The following is a 20,872-nucleotide window of genomic DNA, read 5'->3' on the forward strand; positions in this document are numbered from 1 at the left end:
TATTGTAATCTCAGGAAAGACAGAAGCAGAACATTTGCAAAATCTCCGAACATTATTTCAGGTATTGCGACAAAATGGTCTTCGCTTGAGGAAGGACAAATGTGTGTTTTTTGCTCGTGACTTACCGTACCTGGGGCATGTCATAAATGCCCAAGGTATACATCCGAGTCCAGAGCACCTTCGTGCCATTCAGGACTTGCCGTCACCGCAGAACTTAAAACAGCTACAGAGTGTGCTGGGTAAGGTAAATTATTATCACCGATTTGTGCGCAATGCTTCTTCCATTTCAGCTCCGCTTCATCGCTTACGCCGTAAAGGTGTTCCGTTCGTCTGGACGACGGAATGCGAACGCGCCTTTCGCCAGTTGAAATCGGCGTTACTTTCCAATACTTGCCTTACGCCATTCGATCCCCGAAAACCCCTTTTGTTGATGGTCGATGCATCGGATTTCGGGATCGGTGCTGTGCTTGCGCACAAGGAGGGCTCGCATGATCGCCCTATTGCCTTTGCGTCCAAATTGCTCTCATCTGCGCAAAGAAATTATTCACAAATAGAGAAAGAAGCTTTAGCTCTCGTGTTTGGTGTTACCAAGTTCCATGACTTCTTGTATGGTCGTCACTTTACAATCATCACGGACCACAAGCCTTTGACATCGCTTTTTCATCCGAACAAGCCTGTACCTCCACGTACAGCGCAGAAATTCATTCGCTGGTCACTTTTTCTCTCGCAGTACCGCTACGATATCTTGTATCGGTCCACTGCTAAGCACGGCAACGCTGATGCGTTGTCCCGTTTGCCTGTTGCTGAGGATAAAGCATTCGATTCTTCCGAACTTGCTTGCATGTTCATTGATTCGGAAGCCGATGACGTGGTCGCATCGTTTCCGATTGATTTTCGTCGCGTAGCTACGGCCACAGCTGCTGACCCTGTCCTTGCTTCTGTTTTGCGTTTTGTTGCTACGCAATGGCCCTTGTCAAAGTCACGGGTCGAGGATCCTTTGGTTCGCAGATTTTTTGCTCACAAGGAGAGACTTTTTGTCCGACGTGGTGTTTTGTTGTTGCGTTCCGATAATGATCAATCCCGAGTCGTAGTCCCACGTTCGTTACAGTCCTCTGTCTTACGGCTTCTTCACCAAGGACATTGGGGTATAGTGCGAACGAAACAACTTGCTCGACAGCACTGTACTTGGTTCGGAATCGATGCTGCGATTGCGAATATGTGCTCCTCTTGCGTGGCGTGTGCCGAACAACAATCCGCACCGCCGCGGAAATTCTTTGCATGGCCGAAAGCCACTTCCCCTTGGCAACGCTTGCACATCGATTTTGCTGGTCCATTCTGGAATGCTCGATGGTTGGTTGTGGTCGATGCTTTCAGTAATTTTCCTTTTGTTGTCCGGATGTCTTCCACGACGTCTTCTGCCACAATCCAAGCCTTGTCTGCTATCTTTTGCATTGAAGGTCTTCCGCAGACTATTGTTTCCGACAATGGCCCACAATTCATGTCCGCAGAATTTCAGTCGTTCTGCAAGGCCAATGGTATTCAACATCTGACATCCGCGCCGTTTTCGCCTCAGTCAAACGGTGCCGCGGAACGATTGGTCCGGACTTTCAAGTCACAGATGTTGAAGTTGAAAGAGTCGCATTCTCGGGAGGACGCTTTGTTGCTCTTTTTGTCCTCATATCGCTCTCAGCCCCGCGGTGGTCGCTCGCCGGCTGAATTGCTCCATGGTCGTCCTCATCGAACTCTGATGTCTTTGCTGCATCCGCCACATCAGGTTCCTGTGCAGCGGCAGACTCCTGTTTTTGCTCCTGGCGACGTTGTCTATTATCGCAACTATCGCGGTTCACAGCGTTGGCTCGCAGGGCGCATTCTTCGCTGCCTCGGCCGCGCGATGTATTTGGTTTTGGGGGCCTCTGGTGAGGTGCGTCGGCATCTCAATCAGCTGCGCCTCTGTCGTCGCCTGGGTTCTGCCGCTCCCCGTCTGCTTTCAGCGACGGAGCCGTCCGGTCAGCGCCTTGGGGACCCATCTACTGGCTCGCCTCATCCCCAGGTGTTACCGACGATGCCTTCCATTTTGCCTCATGGCGTCGCGCCGCCGCAGCCGCCGCCGGCGCCGCCAGCAGCGGACGCTTCGCTGCAGCCGCCTCGCGCCTCCCTGGGTCACGCGCCGCCGCTTGCTTCCCGTGACCAGCCGTCCTCCGCCATGGACCTCTTGCCCGCTCCGGACCAGATGTCGTCTTCGCCCGTCGGGTGCTCCGACCACATGGAGGTCGACCCCGCGGCTCCTCTTATATCATTACGTGCGCAAACACCTCATGTTGACGTGCACCCTGGACTAGGTTTGCAGGCGTTTCCTAGCTCCCCTCGGACCGAATGGCCGGGTGCGGGTGGCACAGCCTCGCCTGTTGTTAGGCTCCCCACCTCATCGCATACGTCAACATGGGGTCCTCCCCACGGCGGGCGGAAGCCTTATCTCACGACCGTTCGCCGATTTGCGGGGGAGGAATGTGGTGTCACCGCTAGACACCACACTTGCTAGGTGGTAACTTAAATCGGCCGCGGTCCTGTAGTACATGTCGGACCCGCGTGTCGCCACTGTGTATTCGCAAACGTAGCGCCACCACAGGGCAGGTCACAAGACACGGACATGACCTCGCCCCAGTTGTACGGACGACATAGCTTGCGACAAGACGTATCACGTCTTCCTCTCATTTGCCGAGAGACAGATTAAATAGCCTTCAGCTAGTCCATCGCTACTACCTAGCAAGGCGCCATGTGTATCATTGCTAATTGCTTACTACTATGCAAGAGATGTATTTCAACAAGAAGAACATCATTAAAAGTTAAGTAGATGACAATCTCTCTTCTTTTCTTTATAGTTTTTCATCCAGTCTCCTGTTTCAGAATTTACGCCCGTCTGCGTTAGTTTCGCGTGCACCTAGCCACTCATTGTGTCGAGACCTTAGGGAATCGACACAACAGTCTCCATCTGGATCTGGCGACTTACTTGTTTCCAATTCTTTCAGTTGTTTCACTAGGCCAGGTATGCTTATTACTGTACCATCCATAGACGACTCTGTGCGATGGTCAAACAACAGTATTTTTGTACATTTCTCCTACGTGTCCGGCCGCGGTGGTCTCGCGGTTCTAGGCGCGCAGTCCGGAACCGTGGGACTGCTACGGTCGCAGGTTCGAATCCTGCCTCGGGCATGGATGTGTGTGATGTCCTTAGGTTAGTTAGGTTTAAGTAGTTCTAAGTTCTAGGGGACTGATAACCACAGCAGTTGAGTCCCATAGTGCTCAGAGCCATTTGAGCCATTCTCCTACGTGAGTGATTTCTTAAATGTGGAAATCAAAACTTCGGCCTTGGTTTTGCTGTCTTCTGCTGCCAAACCAGACTGATCAACGAGTGACTAGATGGAAGCCTTAGAGCCGCTTAGATATTGCACATAGGAAGAGAATTTTCCCAGGTTCTCAACCAGATCTTCAGCCAAGTTGTGACGGTGGTAGCTTTTGTATGCTTTGCGCATGGATCCGTTATTAGGCGCTCGAATCCCACTAATATTTGCCTGTCGTCACTTGCGCGTCCTCTTTCGAACCGAGAACGCAACATCTTTCACTTCCTCAGGATTTTCGGAATTTCATCATTAACCACGGTGAGGGTTTTCCATCCTTAATCCATTTAATAGTCACATATTTTCCCAGAGCGCCATTTGCAATCAGTTTGATGTTGGCCCATAGTTACTCTGTGTCTGTCATTCCGGAACTAGATTATTACGGTTCGTTGTCTTAGTGAGTTGCTAACGACTGCTTCTGTGTCCTTTCTAACAGAAACACGTTCCTAGCCCTTTATGGTGATATCACGATCACTAAACCCTGTCTCTGTAGTGACGCTATCGATAAGGTCTGGTCTGCTTGTAGCTACAACGCTCGAGACACTTCCACCAGCTGTTCAAGACAGTTTTCGGAAAACGTGTTCAAAAGTACTTCATAAGACTGTCTGTACCCCCTGCAATGAATCCATACACGTTCCAGTCTATACTCCGTAGGTTAAAGTCACCACCAACTATTATTACATGATCTGAGTATCTATGCGTAACTGACCATAGATTTACTTTGAATAACTTTGTCACAGTGGAATGGAGTGGTTGGTAAAAACATCCAACAATTAATGTCGTATCACCAGCCGTGTTACTCGCGACCAGATAACTTCAGTATCATACTAAGTTTCAGGCCTCATTAGAGACAATGATTTGTCGACTGCAGTGGACACTTCCCCTCCTAAGGCGTCTAATCTGTCTTTCCGATAAACATTCCAAGACTCCCCAAATATATCAAAGCTTTTTACTTCGGGTTTTAACCAGTCCTAAGTCCTAAGAATAATCTGAACTTTAGAAGATTCCTGGGTGGCAGATCTTTGGAAATTTTGTTTCGAATGCTTCAACAATTTACTGATAGAATTTTTAAATTCGAGCTGACTTTACTCTGAAAGCCGTCTGATTTCCGTATTGCGTATCGACAGGCGAGTGCGCATGAGAGTACCTCAGGCTACATCTAAGCCTCAAAGAAACGCCATGGGCACTTCACAAGTACTCTGGTACTCAATTAGCTGTTTCCTTTGTCTAGAGCAGACGTAACCTATCAAGAGGAGTCCTGCCCGCCGCAGTGGCCGAGCGGTTCTAGGCGCTTCAGTTTGGAAACTCGCCACCGCTACGGTCGCAGGTTCGAATCCTTCCTCGGGCATGGATGTGTGTGATGTCCTTAAATTAGTTAGGTTTAAGTAGTTCTAAATTCTAAGGGAGTGATAACCTCAGATGTTAAGTCCCATAGTGCTCAGAGCGATTTGAACCATTTTGAAGAGGAGTCCTACAAATACCCACCCCATATTGCAAACAGAAATCTGCGGTCAAGACGTCACAGAGCGACGAAGCCTTTGGTTAAGGCCCCCCACTCGCCTGCAAACCAAAGAATCCCGATCAACCCAGGGAACGATGGTGCAAACTGCGAGCTCTACTTGCACCGCACGTGCGAGGCCAGCAGTCTTCAGTATCTCCGCCTGTCACTTGTATGACCTGCCAAGAGACAGGCGTCATTGGTGCCGACGTGAGCCACAACTTGCAGCAAGGCGAATGTACGAGGTGCATTCAGGTTCTAAGGCCTCCGATTTTTTTTTCTCCGGACTGGAAAGAGATAGAAACATCATTGTTTTAAAATGAGGCCACGTTCATTGTCAATACGTGCCAGAGATGGCAGCACCGTACGGAAGATGGAATTTTACCGCCAGCGGCGAGAATGAGAACTGTTTTAAATACTTAAAATGGCGACGTTTTCCTTAGTTGAACAGCGCGCAATCATTCGTTTTCTGAATTGGCGTGGTGTGAAACCAATTGAAATTCATCGACAGTTGAAGGAGACATGTGGTGATGGAGTTATGGATGTGTCGAAAGTGCGTTCGTGGGTGCGACAGTTTAATGAAGACAGGACATCGTGTGGCAACAAACCGAAACAACCTCGGGCTCGCATAAGCCGGTCTGACGACATGATCGAGAAAGTTGAGAGAATTGTTTTGGGGGGATCGCCGAATGACTGTTGAACAGATCGCCTCCAGAGTTCGCATTTCTGTGGGTTCTGTGCACGCAAGCCTGCATGACGACTTGAAAATGCGAAAAGTGTCATCCAGGTGGGTGCCACGAATGCTGACGGACGACCACATGGCTGCCAGTGTGGTATGTTGCCAAGCAGTGTTGACGCGCAACGACAGCATGAATGGGACTTTCTTTTCGTCGGTTGTGACAATGGATGATACGTGGATGCCATTTTTCAATCCAGATACAAAGCGCTAGTCAGCTCAATGGAAGCACACAGATTCACCGCCACCAAAAAAATTTCGGGTAATCGCCAGTGCTGAAAAAATGATGGTGTCCATGTTCTGGGTCAGCGAGGACGTAATCCTAACCCATTGCGTTCCAAAGGGCACTACGGTAACAGGTGCATCCTACGAAAATGTTTTGAAGAACAAATTCCTTCCTGCACTGCAACAAAAACGTCCGGGAAGGGCTGCGCGTGTGCTGTTTCACCAAGACAACGCACCCGCACATCGAGCTAACGTTACGCAACAGTTTCTTCGTGATAACAACTTTGAAGTGATTCCTCATGCTCCCTACTCACCTGACCTGGCTCCTAGTGACTTTTGGCTTTTTCCAACAATGAAAGACATTCTCCGTGGCCGGACATTCACCAGCCGTGATGCTATTGCCTCAGCGATTTTCCAGTGGTCAAAACAGACTCCTAAAGAAGCCTTCGCCGCTGCCATGGAATCATGGTGTCAGCGTTGTGAAAAATGTGTGCGTCTGCAGGGCGATTACGTCGAGAAGTAACGACAGTTTCATCGATTTCGGGTGAGTAGTTAATTAGAAAAACAATCGGAGGCCTTAGAACTTGAATGCACCTCGTACTCTCCACGCTCGATAGCCGCTGGCAAGGCCGCCTCCACATCTGGGAGGAGGCATTCCGTCAGGTATACCGATTGCGTGTAATCTTTCTTTTGAGACCTGAACGCTGTCTTCCTAAGGGGCTCCAAAACGTACCCAACATCGGAGCTCCTAATCACTAGCTATCCCCCACCCACGTCTTCCTGCTCGGACCAAGCTGAAGAAACGGCAGCCGGTCACTACCATCAGTATAGTAGTAACTATTTGCAATCAAACGACGATGTTGTAGAACACTGTGGTAGTTAGCTACGTAAAGTAATGTTAATCACAATACATTGATCGGGGTCATACATATGCTTTTATTCTGTGGGACAATCTTTTCAGTGCCTTATAACTAAGACGATCTTACATCTGCAGAGGTCATTGTGTCGAATGAGACAGTCACTCAGTAAAGAATAGCTCTGCGAGAATGATGGCGAGATAAAGAAACCAACTAAATTAAGTTAGCACAGGGATTTTGTCCTAAGAGCTTTATTGAAGCAAAATCTATCTAGGTTTGATGGAGGGGGACTGCTGGGAGTTTCGGAGGATGGTTGCAAACAATCGAATGGAATCAGCGAAGGAATCACTCGTGAGACCCAAAGAGGTGCCTGCAATCCAGCTAGCAGAAACACTGTGATTAGGGAGTCAAATAGAATGGAGTACACTGGTCTAGCAGCCCTTCTTAGCGTAACATATATGCATTCAGTGCTAAGCGACGCCTGAGGTGGTGCGAAGAGCGACGCTGTTGGAGAATGGATGACTGGAAACGAGTGATTTTTCCGTAATGACTCACGGTATGACCTGTGGGTTTGTCGAATATCTGGAAAACGTTACCTGTCATCGTGTATAGTACCAATAACGACGAATACACGTGGTTTTCTTAAGTTATGGATATGTTTATTGTGGTTAGGTAACAGTCCCTGAATTGCGTTGAAATAAACGCTTCATGTGGAAGGGTATAAAACCATTCTGTACTTGGTACACAGTAGAGTAAAAGTTTGGGGAGGATGATTGTATTAGCATGACAATGCACCATCTCACAAAGCATCTTTGAGGCAACGGTTGTAGACAATAACGTTCGTCAAATAGTCTGGTTTGCCCAGAGTCACGACCTGAACGCAATGGATCTTCCTCTGGTGTGAGTTAGAGTGTTTAATTCGATGCAGATCCCAGTGTTCTCATCACTGCCAACTCTTGCTCCGGCTCTTGAGGGAGAATGGGCGGCTATTCATCCACAGACATTCTGAAATTGTGACTGTCCCCAACACGGCGACATGAAGGCGAAGTTGGGACTCACCCCATGTTATTGTCCACTAAAAGGCTTCTGGTTACCTCAGATCAGGTAGGGTACCATCCTCGAAAAGAATGTGTAAATATGGTTAGAGAGATCCACTGAAAAGCCTTTTTTTCGTATCATTTATTTGATGCAAGTAGCAGCTATTCTCCGTTCTAATAACACTCTCCTGGACTGTAGAGAGATCTCAGTGATTAGGTACATTGATTTGTCAGCTTTTTCCTTTTCTGTTTGTTCTTACGGCCATGTTATGCAAATTTTTGGTTCTATTGTAGGTAAGGTGGTTCATGGGATGATGATGATGATGATTATGATGATGATGATGATGATGATGATGATGATGATGGTGAGTGTAGGTAAGAGCGACGATATGTGTTAATAAGTGCAAGATGATCGTAATTTAGACTTTGATAGTTTCCCTAAACCACTTAGGAGAAATGATATTAAAAGCTCTGCACTTCCTGCACTTAGTTGATTCTAGATGAGCTAGCACTCTTCCTTTTGTTTCATAAATGTACACGAAACTTTAAGCCGAAACATTCCATCCTGCCTTAAATGTCGATGGTAAGTCAAAAGCTTTCACTGATGATGAATGAGGACACAGTTTTGTGGAGTGGCGATACATGGAATTTTTATGGATCAAAATGACGAGCAGTGGACGTCTATTATTAACATATGAACTAATTTCTATTCTTCAAACTGATTACTCTGTTATCCTCTACATCTTGAGACATATCTGTAATCTGAAGCGATTACTTTCAGAAATAAGCCAGTGATGATACCGTTAGGTTATCTAATGTTCGAAAACGAAGATAACAGAGTGTAGCTGCTAATATAAAGGTGTTGCAAAGCTGGACCACAGTAGCTGCGATGATGCTGCGCCTCCTCCTCGCGGTCCTGTGTCTGGTGTCTTGTGGCATGGCCGCCCCCCGGCCGGTCAGGGTCAGGGCCAGAGGGAACGGCCGGATAATCGGCGGCACCTTCACCGACATCGCCAGCTACCCATGGATGGTCTCCATGCAGATCAACGGCCTCCACTACTGTGGGGGCTCCGTCATCAGCAGCAACTGGGTTCTGTGTGCCGGCCACTGCATCTACGGCGCCAACCTCGCCATCTACAGTTTGAGGGCCGGCACCACGACCCGCGAGAGCGGCGGCGTCGTGTCCGCCGTGGCGTACGGCGCACTGCATGGCTACTTCAACCCCACCACGATAGACTACGACATCTCGGTGATGCAGGTGAGTGCCGTCTACTTCCTATCACTGCCCGATTCAGTTATTGTACCGACTCCGTTCCACAGAATTTAGTGGAGCGAGGTCTTGGTCATTAAAGAGCAGCATGGTAACATTTATTAAGTGAACCCATATTGTTTGTTAGTAAAAATGTGAAGGAACGAAATTTTATGCCATGCAGTAGAGTAAGGCAATTTGTATAAGTAGATGACAGAACGACTAATACTGGTTGCTATGAGGGGCAGTGAAATTAAAACCGAACACCTGTCATATCAGGACCATGCAATGGTTCCATTCAAAAGTAATCACCATACGCGTTAAGACACATATTTCACTTGGTGACGAGAGATGACTAATTCCTATCTCGTAGAATCTGGTCGGCTGCTGACGAATCCACATCAATATTCACTCTTACTTCCTCGCCTGACTCAAAGCGATGTCCACACCCGTCTTTTTTCAGGTCGTCATTGACAGATACTGACTGTACGTAGGATGTCGCAGTGTTTCTCAGTCAAATCATTGAAGTGTAGTTTACGTTGTATTCTGTCTGACAGCATTCTGGCGGCCCGAAGGCAAACGGCAAAGCCAAAAACATTACACATCCCCACGCCAAGGAAATACAAAACTATTCACACAGCTTCCAGTAAGATCATGATGACCTCTTTCTTTGATTGCAGCGGCTCTGCTCGTCGCCTGCCTCGAAATATTGAGCCCCAGTCAATGAGCACCACAACGAAGACGCTTTGCAGTAGTTGCTGTGAACCATAAGGTCAGAACACCCAGGGCTACTGTCGGACGCAGTTATCCTGTTTCTGGATAACGCGTGCCTCCACACTGTCAATCGGTTGAAGTCTTCACATGTAAACATCTTTTCGCAAGAAAATGCCTACCTCCACACTTCATATTTCGCGAAGGCTTCGCTTCAGCTATGTCCGCAGCTCGTGGTCTAAGGGCTGGCGTTGCTGCCTATGGGTCCCGGGTTCGATTCTCGGACTGGTTTCGGATTTTCTCTGCTCGAGGACTGTGTGTTTGTGTTGTCCTCATAATTTCATCAGCAATATCGTTATTCCTGACAGTGGCTACATTGGAGTGTGTAAAAACTAGGCCTTCGTCGCGCGCTGCTGACTGCGGAGTTGAGCGCCACACAAACCAAACATTATCATCAACACTTAAACGATTCAGTTGGGAAACGCTGCAACATCCTTCTTAAAGCCCGGATGTTTCGCGAAGCGATTTTCACATCTTTGGCGACCCGAAGAAAGCCAGGGTGGACCTTAGTTTCAGTCAGACAAGGAGGTGAAAAAGTGGGTCTTCGTGCATCAGCGTCCAACCACTTTCTATGGAACAGGAACTGATAGTCTGATCTGCCAGTGTGATATAGGTCTTAATGCGTGTGGTGATTACTTTTGAATAGAACTGCTGTATGGGCCGATTGCCGTGGGCGGTATTTTTTTATTTGACTGTCACTTACACTTTGACCGGGGGGGGGGGGGGGGGGGGCTGACGGCGGTAGCGTGCATCCGTGGTATACAATATTCGAATACTTACATTCCATACCAGCTACTCAGTTAAACGTTAAAATGACTCTCGTCATCTGAGAAACAAACGCTATTAGCATACGCCACAAGTGGAAGTTAGTTCGATAACAACTGTACCATATTGCTACAGTTCTTATCGAACTTACTTCAACCTATCGCTGTTAACTTCCTTCCGACCCTGCCTCAGATATGGATATTATTACCCAGTCGCAATCCAAAGTTAACTCTTCAGAATACATTAATATTGCCGCTAAACCATACTCACTCGGATAAAGGATCAACGTTTAACAAGCTATCAATAAAATAACTTACCAATAAAATAACTAAAAATTACACCCCGCCCCATTACTACCAACTTCGAAAACCCAAAAGGACACCTGGTATAGATAACCTATAAGAACGAAGTACTAACCACTATAAGAAATTTCTTGAAATACACCAGTTAATATTCTTACATCGCACTCCCTGACTACCACTGTTGTCCAGCATACTGAATCAGCTTAATGCACCGTCGTGGATTTTCTCCGCTCAGGGACTGGGTGTTGTGTTGTCTTCATCATCATTTCATCCCCACCTGGCACGCAGGTTGCCCAATGTGGCGTCGAATGCAATAAGACCTGAACCAACGCGGCCGGACCTGCCCCCTAAAATATCGCGTACACAAAGCCAAAAAGGACAGTGCATTGGCAAATCTCTCATTTGTAACCAGGTGATACATATAAAAAGTTTCGGACGTTGTTATGGATGGACCTCAATTAACAAACCTCGCCCGCGGGGTACTAGTTGCAGCTAGATGCGTGGGACATTCCACTTCGGAATCCATCATGGAAGTAAGTATTCCGAAATTCACAGTGTCAATAGTGGGTCGAGAATACCACATTTCAGACATTACCTCTCACCACGGATAAAGCTGTAGCCGACGGCCTTCACTTAAGCATCGAGAGCAGAGCAGCGTCGTTTGCGTAGAGTCATGAGCGCTAACAGACAAAAAGCCGTACTGCGTGGACTAATCACGGAAATTTATGTGGCGCGTACGAAGAAAGTATCCGTTAGTCAGAGCGGCGAAATTTGGCGTTAATGGGGTATGGCAGCAGACGACTAAGACAAGTGCCTTTGCTAAAAGCATGACATCAGCTGCAGTGCCTCTCCTGCACTCGTGACTATATCGGATGGACGCTAGACGTCTGGAGAACCGTGGCTTGGTCAGATGAGTTCCGACTGAGCTGGTAAGATCTGATAAGGTTCGAGCGTGACGCAGACACCTCATAGCCATGGAGACAAGCTGTCTAAAGGCATTGTACAAGTTAGTGGTGTGTCTATAATACTATGGGCTGTATTTACACGTAATGGATTTGGTCCTCTTGTCCAACTGGACCTATGTAAATGGTTATGTTCGGCCACTTAGAGACAATTGGCAGCCATTCAACGATGGAATGTTTATGGGTAACGATGAACCAGGCCACAGTTTTCCTCAATCGGTTTGGACAACATTCTGTAAGGTTCGATCGAATGATTTGGCTACCCAGATCGCCTGACATGAATGCCATCTAGCATTTATGGGACGTAATCGTGAGGTCAATTCGGACACAGCATCTTGCATCGCCAACACTTTCGCAGTTATGGACGGGTATAGAGGCAGCATGGCTCAATATTTCAGCAAGGGACTTCCAACGTTATGTTGAGTCCATGTCACATCGAGTTGTTGCACTATGCCGGGCAAAAGAATATCCACACGATACTAAGAGGTATACCATGACTGGCTGGTCCCGGCGGAGGTTCGAACCCTCCTTCGGGCATGTGTGTGTGTGTGTGTGTGTGTGTGTGTGTGTGTGTGTGTGTGTGTGTGTTTGTCCTTAGGATAATTTAGGTTAAGTAGTGTGTAAGCTTAGGGACTGACGACCTTAGCAGTTAAGTCCCATAAGATTCCACACACATTTGAACATACCATGACTGATGTCACCGTAGTGAAATTTTATCTCAAATTAATTATATTTTATTTAATTTATGTCGCAACTTGCGTATTCCAGTAACCGTAACGTGACAATAAAAGGAATAATTGAAGTGATCATATTGCACAGTCGTAGGCGTCCGCAATGAAGGGGAGGGCGTGCACATATGGAGGCGGTTGCCCTTTCTGGAATCACAGAAGCTGTTCGCCAGAAATTGTGCCCGTTCTTTTGAGCAATGGGATTTCCAAAATGTCCTGCATTGAAGGCAGATGTGAAAATTTACAGCATATTGCGAAAATTTACCCAAGGTTATCTTCTGTCTCTTTCCCATGAAGTCTCAATCGAGTTCTTCAGAGGAACCATTCCAACATGGTGCTGCGCCATTTCCTCCGCCTATTTCCAGCATAAAACAAAGTGGGCTAAGTGCACTGCCGAACTTCCATCTAAATTATCGACAAGAATACCCCGCCTTCCTGCTGCACTTTTTAATCTAAACAGTAGGCTACATTTGTCGGGTGTCGAAGCACCCCTGTCACGACTTGCTGATACCATATTTAGTTTTATAACTGCACAGTGAGTGTAGCAGGTTCTAACGAATACGATCATGCTATACTTAATTCATGGACCCAAGTAAGAAAATACCAATGTTGTGGCTAGTAATGAAGAACAAAATGTGAAAAATCGATGTCGAAAAGATCTCCACTTCAATAAATGAAGAAATGAGACTTCATACTGTATCGGGTGCAACAGAGCACGAAATGCAGCCTTTGAATTGCTAATTCAGTTGTTCTGTTGGCATGGCTATGCAATAACGTGTAAAACTGTGGGAGGGGGTAGTTTGCATGGCTCATCCTACATCCTAGACTATCAAGAGCCAAATTAACTGGGTGATTCGGGATTGTTTCGTGATGTTCTCCTACATTAATCTAGTTCAATACTGATCCAGGCGACACTTTAACCAAACAACAACAAAAAACACCTTTTATTATATCTTCAGTTACGCCTGTCATCTTTAAAAAATTGTAAGCGTGCAGATAATGTCATAAATTGATCAACATGAAGAATGGAGTTTTCTATACAGTTTTATTGGTGCTATAACATTAACCAGTATTTTTATGTTTTTTTTCCAGTTCCTTTACTTTGGGGAGTATTAATTAGTTAAGTTTTGCTGCTTTTTTGTTAATAATCAACAATAATTTCTCAGACAATATGACATCATAAATGCCAATTGTAGATTCTTGTGCCCTGTAGCATAGATTTCTGTCGACGCCCGTGCGCACTCTTATCATCCATAGTGAAAGACGTGAGCTATTAGCAGCATAGACTATTGAGATATCACCCACGATAAAGATTTCCCAGTAATAAAATTCATAAACTGGAAGACTACTGCGCTCAACTACAGTCCGCTTTGTCCCAAAGATATTACAAGCCGTTTGTTATCAGCACATTAAGTTTCCCGTTCCGTTACCAAAGTAATTAGTATGTCTTTGTTGTTGAGGCCAGAGGTACAGTATTCTCACTAATAACAGTTTTATCGTCTTCTTTTTTCTTCATCTTTTTCTTCTTCCTTTTCATATAAGCTTGGCTGCTTGAGTACCTTGCGGTCTTTGTGTCATCAGTATGTAAAAAAGTAAAGGAAATCACAGAATTTCTTGTTCGTCTTCATGTAGTTCAAGCATAATGTTTTGTTCCCCAAGGAAAATAAATCTTTCTCAATATTGTAACCTTGTGTCCTTTAAGAACATTTATTTTTCTTGAGGAACGAAATATTATGTTCAATTCTCATGAGAAATGGCGAGAAACTACGATCTTCCTTGTAAAAAGGGACTTATTTTTTCGGCCCATACTGAAGGCACCAGTACTAATAAAGAGAAAAAGAAGCGGACGACGATTAGCTGTTGGCAGTGACGCTGTAGAACAGTTCTCTAAAGGAAAGAAATTCTAGCTACTGTTGTAAAAAAGGTAAACTTACATCATTTGCCAATAAGAAAAAGCTATGTTTGTGTGCTGCTTGGTGCGAACATATCTGCATTGCGTAGAAAGGTTTCACACTTAATACTTAAAAAAAAAAAAATAGGAATATGTGTAAGGGAAATGAACGAATTCTGACGGAACTTGGACGATGTTGCAGTTCAAGTTGTCAAGTTATTGGCGGACTATACCAAGTGGGACCAACTGTTGATGTGACCTGGATTACATTCCGTAACTAACAGACGTGAACAGTGGTGATCCACTACATCTTTCGTCGGTTTCATTGCTGCGGCTCTTAAGGATTCTGTTGCAGAAAAATGTGGTTTTCGGAATCACCATTATGCTAATTTCAACCCACCTATGTTGGTAGCGGTATGGAATAATACATTCGTACACGAGCTGTGTTGTACTCATATCCTACGCTGAATGAGTATCTTTTCCAGGGATATACAATAAATCTGTGCTCATGCATTTTCAGTTAACAGGTTTTTGGTTGTTCCAATGTTTAGACGTCATAACTCAGTCATAGTAAGTGAAATATTAGCTGTCAGTTTTCATCATTAGCCACGATGAAAGATGTTACAGAGCAACAATATGCAATAAGTCCACTTCCCGGTTACAGGCGGAGGAAGATTTTTTTCGCTTGGATATGGTACAGCAACTTGCCCCGTGCCATAAGCATGGCAGTGTGTGGGGTCACTTGTTACAGTTCGTTACAGTATAGTAACCTGACCCAAGCGACATTACTGGGACATCTGGTGTTATTTGTTATGCAGTAACAATTTGTTCCATGTCACCTGCATAGAAACGTGTGGGACAGATATTCGTTGCATTTGAATTCAACACTTATCTCTAATCGATGGTACGTGTTTAAACTGTGACAATTTCGTTTCACGCTTACCTGTAACTGGTGACGTATTTGGCAATTTGTTACAATTTTGTTGTCTGTAACTGGCGACATATGAAGTAAATTGTTACAATTTTATTTGTGTTATTGGCACTTAAACTGTGTTGCAATTGTTGAACTATGGTGATTGCAACGTGCTGCTTAAGATGTAGGTTGGATCAGTAGTGCCAATATGCATGTCAAGTGTATTTGTTATTGTTATTGAACAGTTAAGCTACAGCAGTATTCCCTTGTTCGTTTTTTACGGTTTCAGAAAAAAAAACATCTTCTGCTACTTTGATGAAAACACAAGCAATTTTTACCCAAAAGGTCGTTTTTCCGTTCACAGTCAGAGATCTGTTTGTAACCTTGGCCATCACTGTATTTGACCAAACAGTGTTTATGAAGTTAATACGTCTTACAGCGTGTATTTCAAAGTTACAGTTGCATATCATGATAGCATGCTTATTACTGACATGGAGCGTGGTGAAAATGAGCATGTTCCATATCACTGATGCAGATCCCTATACTGTAATGCATGAAGAAAAGCCTTTCCTCCCGTAAGTTAAATGTTAAGTATTTGTAAACAAGGACATCTCTAATATTCTATTACAGATTAAAAAAACTTGGCATGTGTGAATTGGACTCGAGTACTTAGAAGTCGGTACAGTTCTTCCGTTCGGTTAAAGGCGCTACAGTCTGGAACCGCACGACCGCTACGGTCGCAGGTTCGAATCCTGCCTCGGGCATGGATGTGTGTCATGTCCTTAGGTTAGTTAGGTTTAAGTAGTTCTAAGTTCTAGGGGACTTATGACCACAGCAGTTGAGTCCCATAGTGCTCAGAGCCATTTGAACCAATTCTTCCGTTCTGGGATTCGAGAATCTCGACCATTCTTGCCTGTTATGGACATTGGTATTAGAAAGCTATCAGTCCCACGGATTCCAAGTTTTCCAGAATGTTCTGACGTTAGTAATATGCGACGTAACATGTTACAGGAAGCAGGCAACTCTTACTACAATATTCAGCAGCTCTGCATTCAGTCTGACTGGATTGCAAAGTTAAATTCAAACATCAGACCAGGAATGCGAAACTACTGATGATTTTAATTTAAAATTAGACGTCGGATGACAAACCACAAAGAAAATTTGTTTCCTTGCGCTATAAATAAAAATTAACAGTTCTCTGAGTTTTTTCCTTTACTTGTACTTTTAACCCTTTCTTCTCGCCAAATTTAATGATTCTAGGCCAGCGGGAAGTATCCCATAGGCTCGGTTGAGTTTGCGAGTATCAAAATATGTAACTTAAATGGCCAAGCTTTTGCTTGTACTAACTTAGAAGCTTAATCTTATTACACCAACAAGGGACCATAGACGTTAGCATATGACGTAAATTTCAACTTTATATTTCTACACTTTCCTGATAGAAAGGGGCCTTAGCAGAATGACGAACACACGCTTTTTTCTCCTGTGATATAACAATAAACTTACAGTTTTGAGATATTTTTCTTTTTCTGTACTGTGAAACCTTGTTTCATGCCAAAAGTTCACGATTCGGCATCGGCAATAAGATATAGGTTTTTATGAGTGTCTTTGCGAGTATCAAAAAATGCAACGGCCGTATCTTATGACTACATTGACTTAGAAGCTCGTCTTTCTTACTCTGCCAAGAGACCGTAGGACTTATATTTCCCATAAATGTTCCCGTTCATAAGAAAAAGCGGTCTTAACAGACGGACGAACAGACAAAGAGCCACATGAGAATCGACCAAAACTTTTTCGTGTGGTATAATTACAAACCTATAGTTGCCAGATATTTTGCTTCGATTATACTGTGAAGCCTACCTTATTGCCAAATTTCATGGTTCTAGGCCAACGGCAAGTACACGACTGTTTTTGACGAGTGAGTTGGTGAGAATTAAAATGTGTGACGTAAATGCCGTATCTCTTGATATCTTTGACTTAGGAGCTTCAGTTTTTACAACGCCAAGGGACCACAGACCTCAGTATCCAACACAAATAAAAACTTGACACGTTTATCTGCTCGTGAGGAATTGGGTTTTGAGCAGTCGGACAGAGACACATACAAAATAAGCGATCCTGTGTGGATTGCGGTTTTAAATATTGAGGCAAGGAACCCTAAAAATAAGAAATTTGTAAAAGAAAAACTAAATCCGATCTGACGTTGATACAACACTGAAACTACTTATTATGAAATGAATCATCCATCAAAATATGTGGCTGGTTGTAGTTTTTTTTTTTTTTTATTCAGTAATACTTGCATACGGTGTGTTTTCAACGTTTCGTTAACAGTTCTTTGTACGACTATGTCGATCTGTTAACTGGCTCAATGTGTTACCCGACTTCCTTTACGCACATAATCAGAAATTAACGAACTGTTTCGTACACTGCAGGCAGCCACTCCTTTCCCCATCGGTGGCAACATACAGATCGTGGGTCTCCCTGCCCAAGGCTACGATCCGCCAGGCGGGCTCGCAGTCACCGTCACTGGCTGGGGAGGCACGGCCACGACGGGGCCGCCTGCGCCGCCCACGATGATGAAGGTGGACATCAACATCATCGACCGCGCCACCTGCGTGACCATTTTTGGCGTCACCGACCGCATGATCTGCGCCGGCGAGGCCGGCAAGAGCACCTGCATTGGCGACTCCGGAGGTCCGCTCGTCAGCGGCAGCACTCAGGTCGGCATCGTCTCATGGACATACACACCATGCGAGGCCCAAGGCGGCGTCTACTCTAACGTCGGCAACCTCCGTTCCTGGATCACGGCTGCCGCTGGCGTCTGATCAAGTTCTCCCACCCTATATGCATTCATGGAAAACGGGTTGCAAAGTAATAACTGTTCATATACACTCACGGTTCTCAAACTTCTCTCTTATGTAAAATGTGCCTCTACGGTGTGTAGCATCTAATAAAGGATATTATCTTTAATCTGGAAAGTCGTTTATTTGTGTTCAGATTTTTATGGGAGCAGGCGGCAGGTAAATTACAGTGGTAAATTGTGATTCCACATAGACAGTGACGTCATATGCAATTGCAGTCTTACTCGGCGTATTCCACTGATGCATTATTCTCGGGTTATCAGCGTCGTCTTGTCGCAGCGTTTCGATGAGTTTCTTACCCATCACCTTCTGGTGGCGAAGTGTCGGGATGCTGTGTTCTGTATATCTGTAAAGCTGCTTGGCCGTCGTCCACTTCTGTAGGCTGGCCAATCAAGTTCCTTCGGAAGGGGGCACCGCGTCGGTTGTGGTGGCGGTTTCTGGGAAGGGGGTGATGGTGGTGGGGGGGGGGGGGGGGAGGCCGTGGTGCGGCTCGGCGGCGAGACTTGGTGGCTGTCCAATGTGCCTGCGGGACCGCTGCTGCTGGGTACGAAACTCACCGAAACGTTGCGACAAAACGACGCTACCACTCTGCTAATAACCGGAGAAGTATTCAGTATTCATGAGTGACGTCATGTAACTCTAATTCACTACTCCGCCTAGAGAAAAAAAAAAAGCATTCCATCTTCAGGCCACAAGTGGCCTACCGGGACCATCCGACCGCCGTGTCATCCTCCGAGGAGAATGCGGATAGGAAGGGCGTGGGGTCAGCACACCGCTCTCCCGGTCGTTATGATGGTATTATTGACCGAAGCCACTAATATTCGGTCGAGTAGCTTCTCAACTGGCATCACGAGGCTAAGTGCACCCCGAACTCATACACTACTGGCCATTAAAATTTCTACACCACAAGAAATGCAGATGATAAACGCGTATCCATTGGACAAATATATTATACTAGAACTCACATGTGATTACATTTTCACACAATTTGTGTGCATAGATCCTGAGAAATCAGTACCCAGTACAACCACCTCTGGCCGTTCAAAAAATGGTTCAAATGGCTCTGAGCACTATGGGACTCAACTGCTGTGGTCATAAGTCCCCTAGAACTTAGAACTACTTAAACCTAACTAACCTAAGGACAGCACACAACACCCAGCCATCACGAGGCAGAGAAAATTCCTGACCCCGCCGGGAATCGAACCCGGGAACCCGGGCGTGGGAAGCGAGAACGCTACCGCACGACCACGAGATGCGGGCACCTCTGGCCGTAATAACGGCCTTGATACGCCTGGGAATTGAGTCAAACAGAGCTTGGATGGCCTGTACAGGCGCAGTTGCCCATGCAGCTTCAATTGATACTACAGTTCATCAAGAGAAGTGACTGCCGTATTGTGGCGAGTCAGTTGCTCGGTCATCATTGACCTGACGTTTTCAGTTGGTGAGAGATCTGGAGAATGTGCTGGCCGGGGCAGCAGTCGAACATTTTCTGTATCCAGAAAGGCCCGTAGAGGACCTGCAACATGCGGTCGAGCATTATCCTGCTGAAATGTAGGGTTTCGCAGGGTTCGAATGAAGAGTAGATCCACGGTTCGTAAAACATCCGAAATGTAGCGTCCACTGATCAAAGAACCGTCAGTGAGAACAAGAGGTGACCGAGACGTGTAGCCAATGGCACCCCAAACCATCACTCCGGGTGATACGCCAGTATGGCAACGACGAATACACGCTTCCAATGCGACCATCCTGATGCTGTAAACATTACCTGGATTCATCCGAGAAAGTGACGTTTTGCCATTCCTGGACCCAGGTTCTTCGTTGAGTACACCATCACAGGCGCTCCTGTCTGTGGGGCAGCGTGACGGGAAACCGCAGACATGGCCTCCGAGCTGATAGTCCATGCTGCTGCAAACGTTGTCGAACTGTTCGTGCAGATGGTTGTTGTCTTGCAAACGTCCGCATCTGTTGTCTTAGGGATCGAGACGCTGAACGATCCATTACAGCCATGCGGATAAGATGCCTGTCATCTCGGCTGCTAGTGATACGAGGCCGTTGGGATCGAGCACGGCGTTCCGTATTACTCTCCCGAACCCAACGATTCCATATTCTGCTAACAGTAATTGGATCTCAACCAACGTCAGCAGCAATGACGCGATACGATAAACCGCAATCGCGACAGGCTACAATGTGACCATTATCAAAGTCGGAAACGTGATGGTACGCATTCTCCTCCTTACACGAGGCATCACTACAACGTTTCACCAGACAACGCCAGTCAACGGCTGTTTGTCTATGAGAAATCAGTTGGAAACTTTTCTAATGTCAGCATGTTGTAGGTGTCGCCACCGGCGCCTTCCTTGTGTGAATGCTCTGAAAAGCTAATCATTTGCATATCACAGCATCTTCTTCCTGTCGGTTAAATTTCGCGTTTGTAGCACGTCATCTTCATGGTGTATCAATTTTAAATGCCAGTAGTGTAATTTTCAAGTGTGGAAACGAGTACATAGTTTTTCGCTGTTGGATTTCGAGGAGGCAACTGGACACACTTCGCCTTACAACGGGGAGTCTGAAAGGCGAGTAACATTGTTTGTTAACTGTGCAGTTGCTATGTGTGTCTTGTATTAGAGCTGGTAGATACCTACACGATGCGCACCTGTAGAGATGACTTTGCTGGATACGTAAGGTCGT

The 20,872-nt window shown here is 45.8% G+C and overlaps 1 protein-coding gene across 2 annotated transcripts in view; it reads left to right on the forward strand.

Moving 5' to 3' along the window:
* The window catches only part of LOC126262899 (trypsin alpha-like), a 268,739-nt gene extending 250,446 nt beyond the window's left edge, over positions 1–18,293 (forward strand). Inside the window, exons 1-2 of one of the 2 annotated variants that reach the window (XM_049959795.1) lie at positions 8,618–9,006; positions 17,756–18,293. In XM_049959795.1, coding sequence (XP_049815752.1) covers positions 8,638–9,006; positions 17,756–18,148 — 762 coding nt within the window. In that variant the 5' untranslated portion in view covers positions 8,618–8,637 and the 3' untranslated portion in view covers positions 18,149–18,293. Of the gene's footprint in view, positions 1–8,617; positions 9,007–17,755 lie in introns of those variants that run through there. The other variant, XM_049959796.1, reaches the window with a different exon arrangement.
* The last annotated feature ends 2,579 nt before the right edge of the window (positions 18,294–20,872 follow it).

This window comes from Schistocerca nitens, chromosome 6, assembly GCF_023898315.1.
Source record: "Schistocerca nitens isolate TAMUIC-IGC-003100 chromosome 6, iqSchNite1.1, whole genome shotgun sequence".
Lineage (NCBI taxonomy): Eukaryota > Metazoa > Arthropoda > Insecta > Orthoptera > Acrididae > Schistocerca > Schistocerca nitens.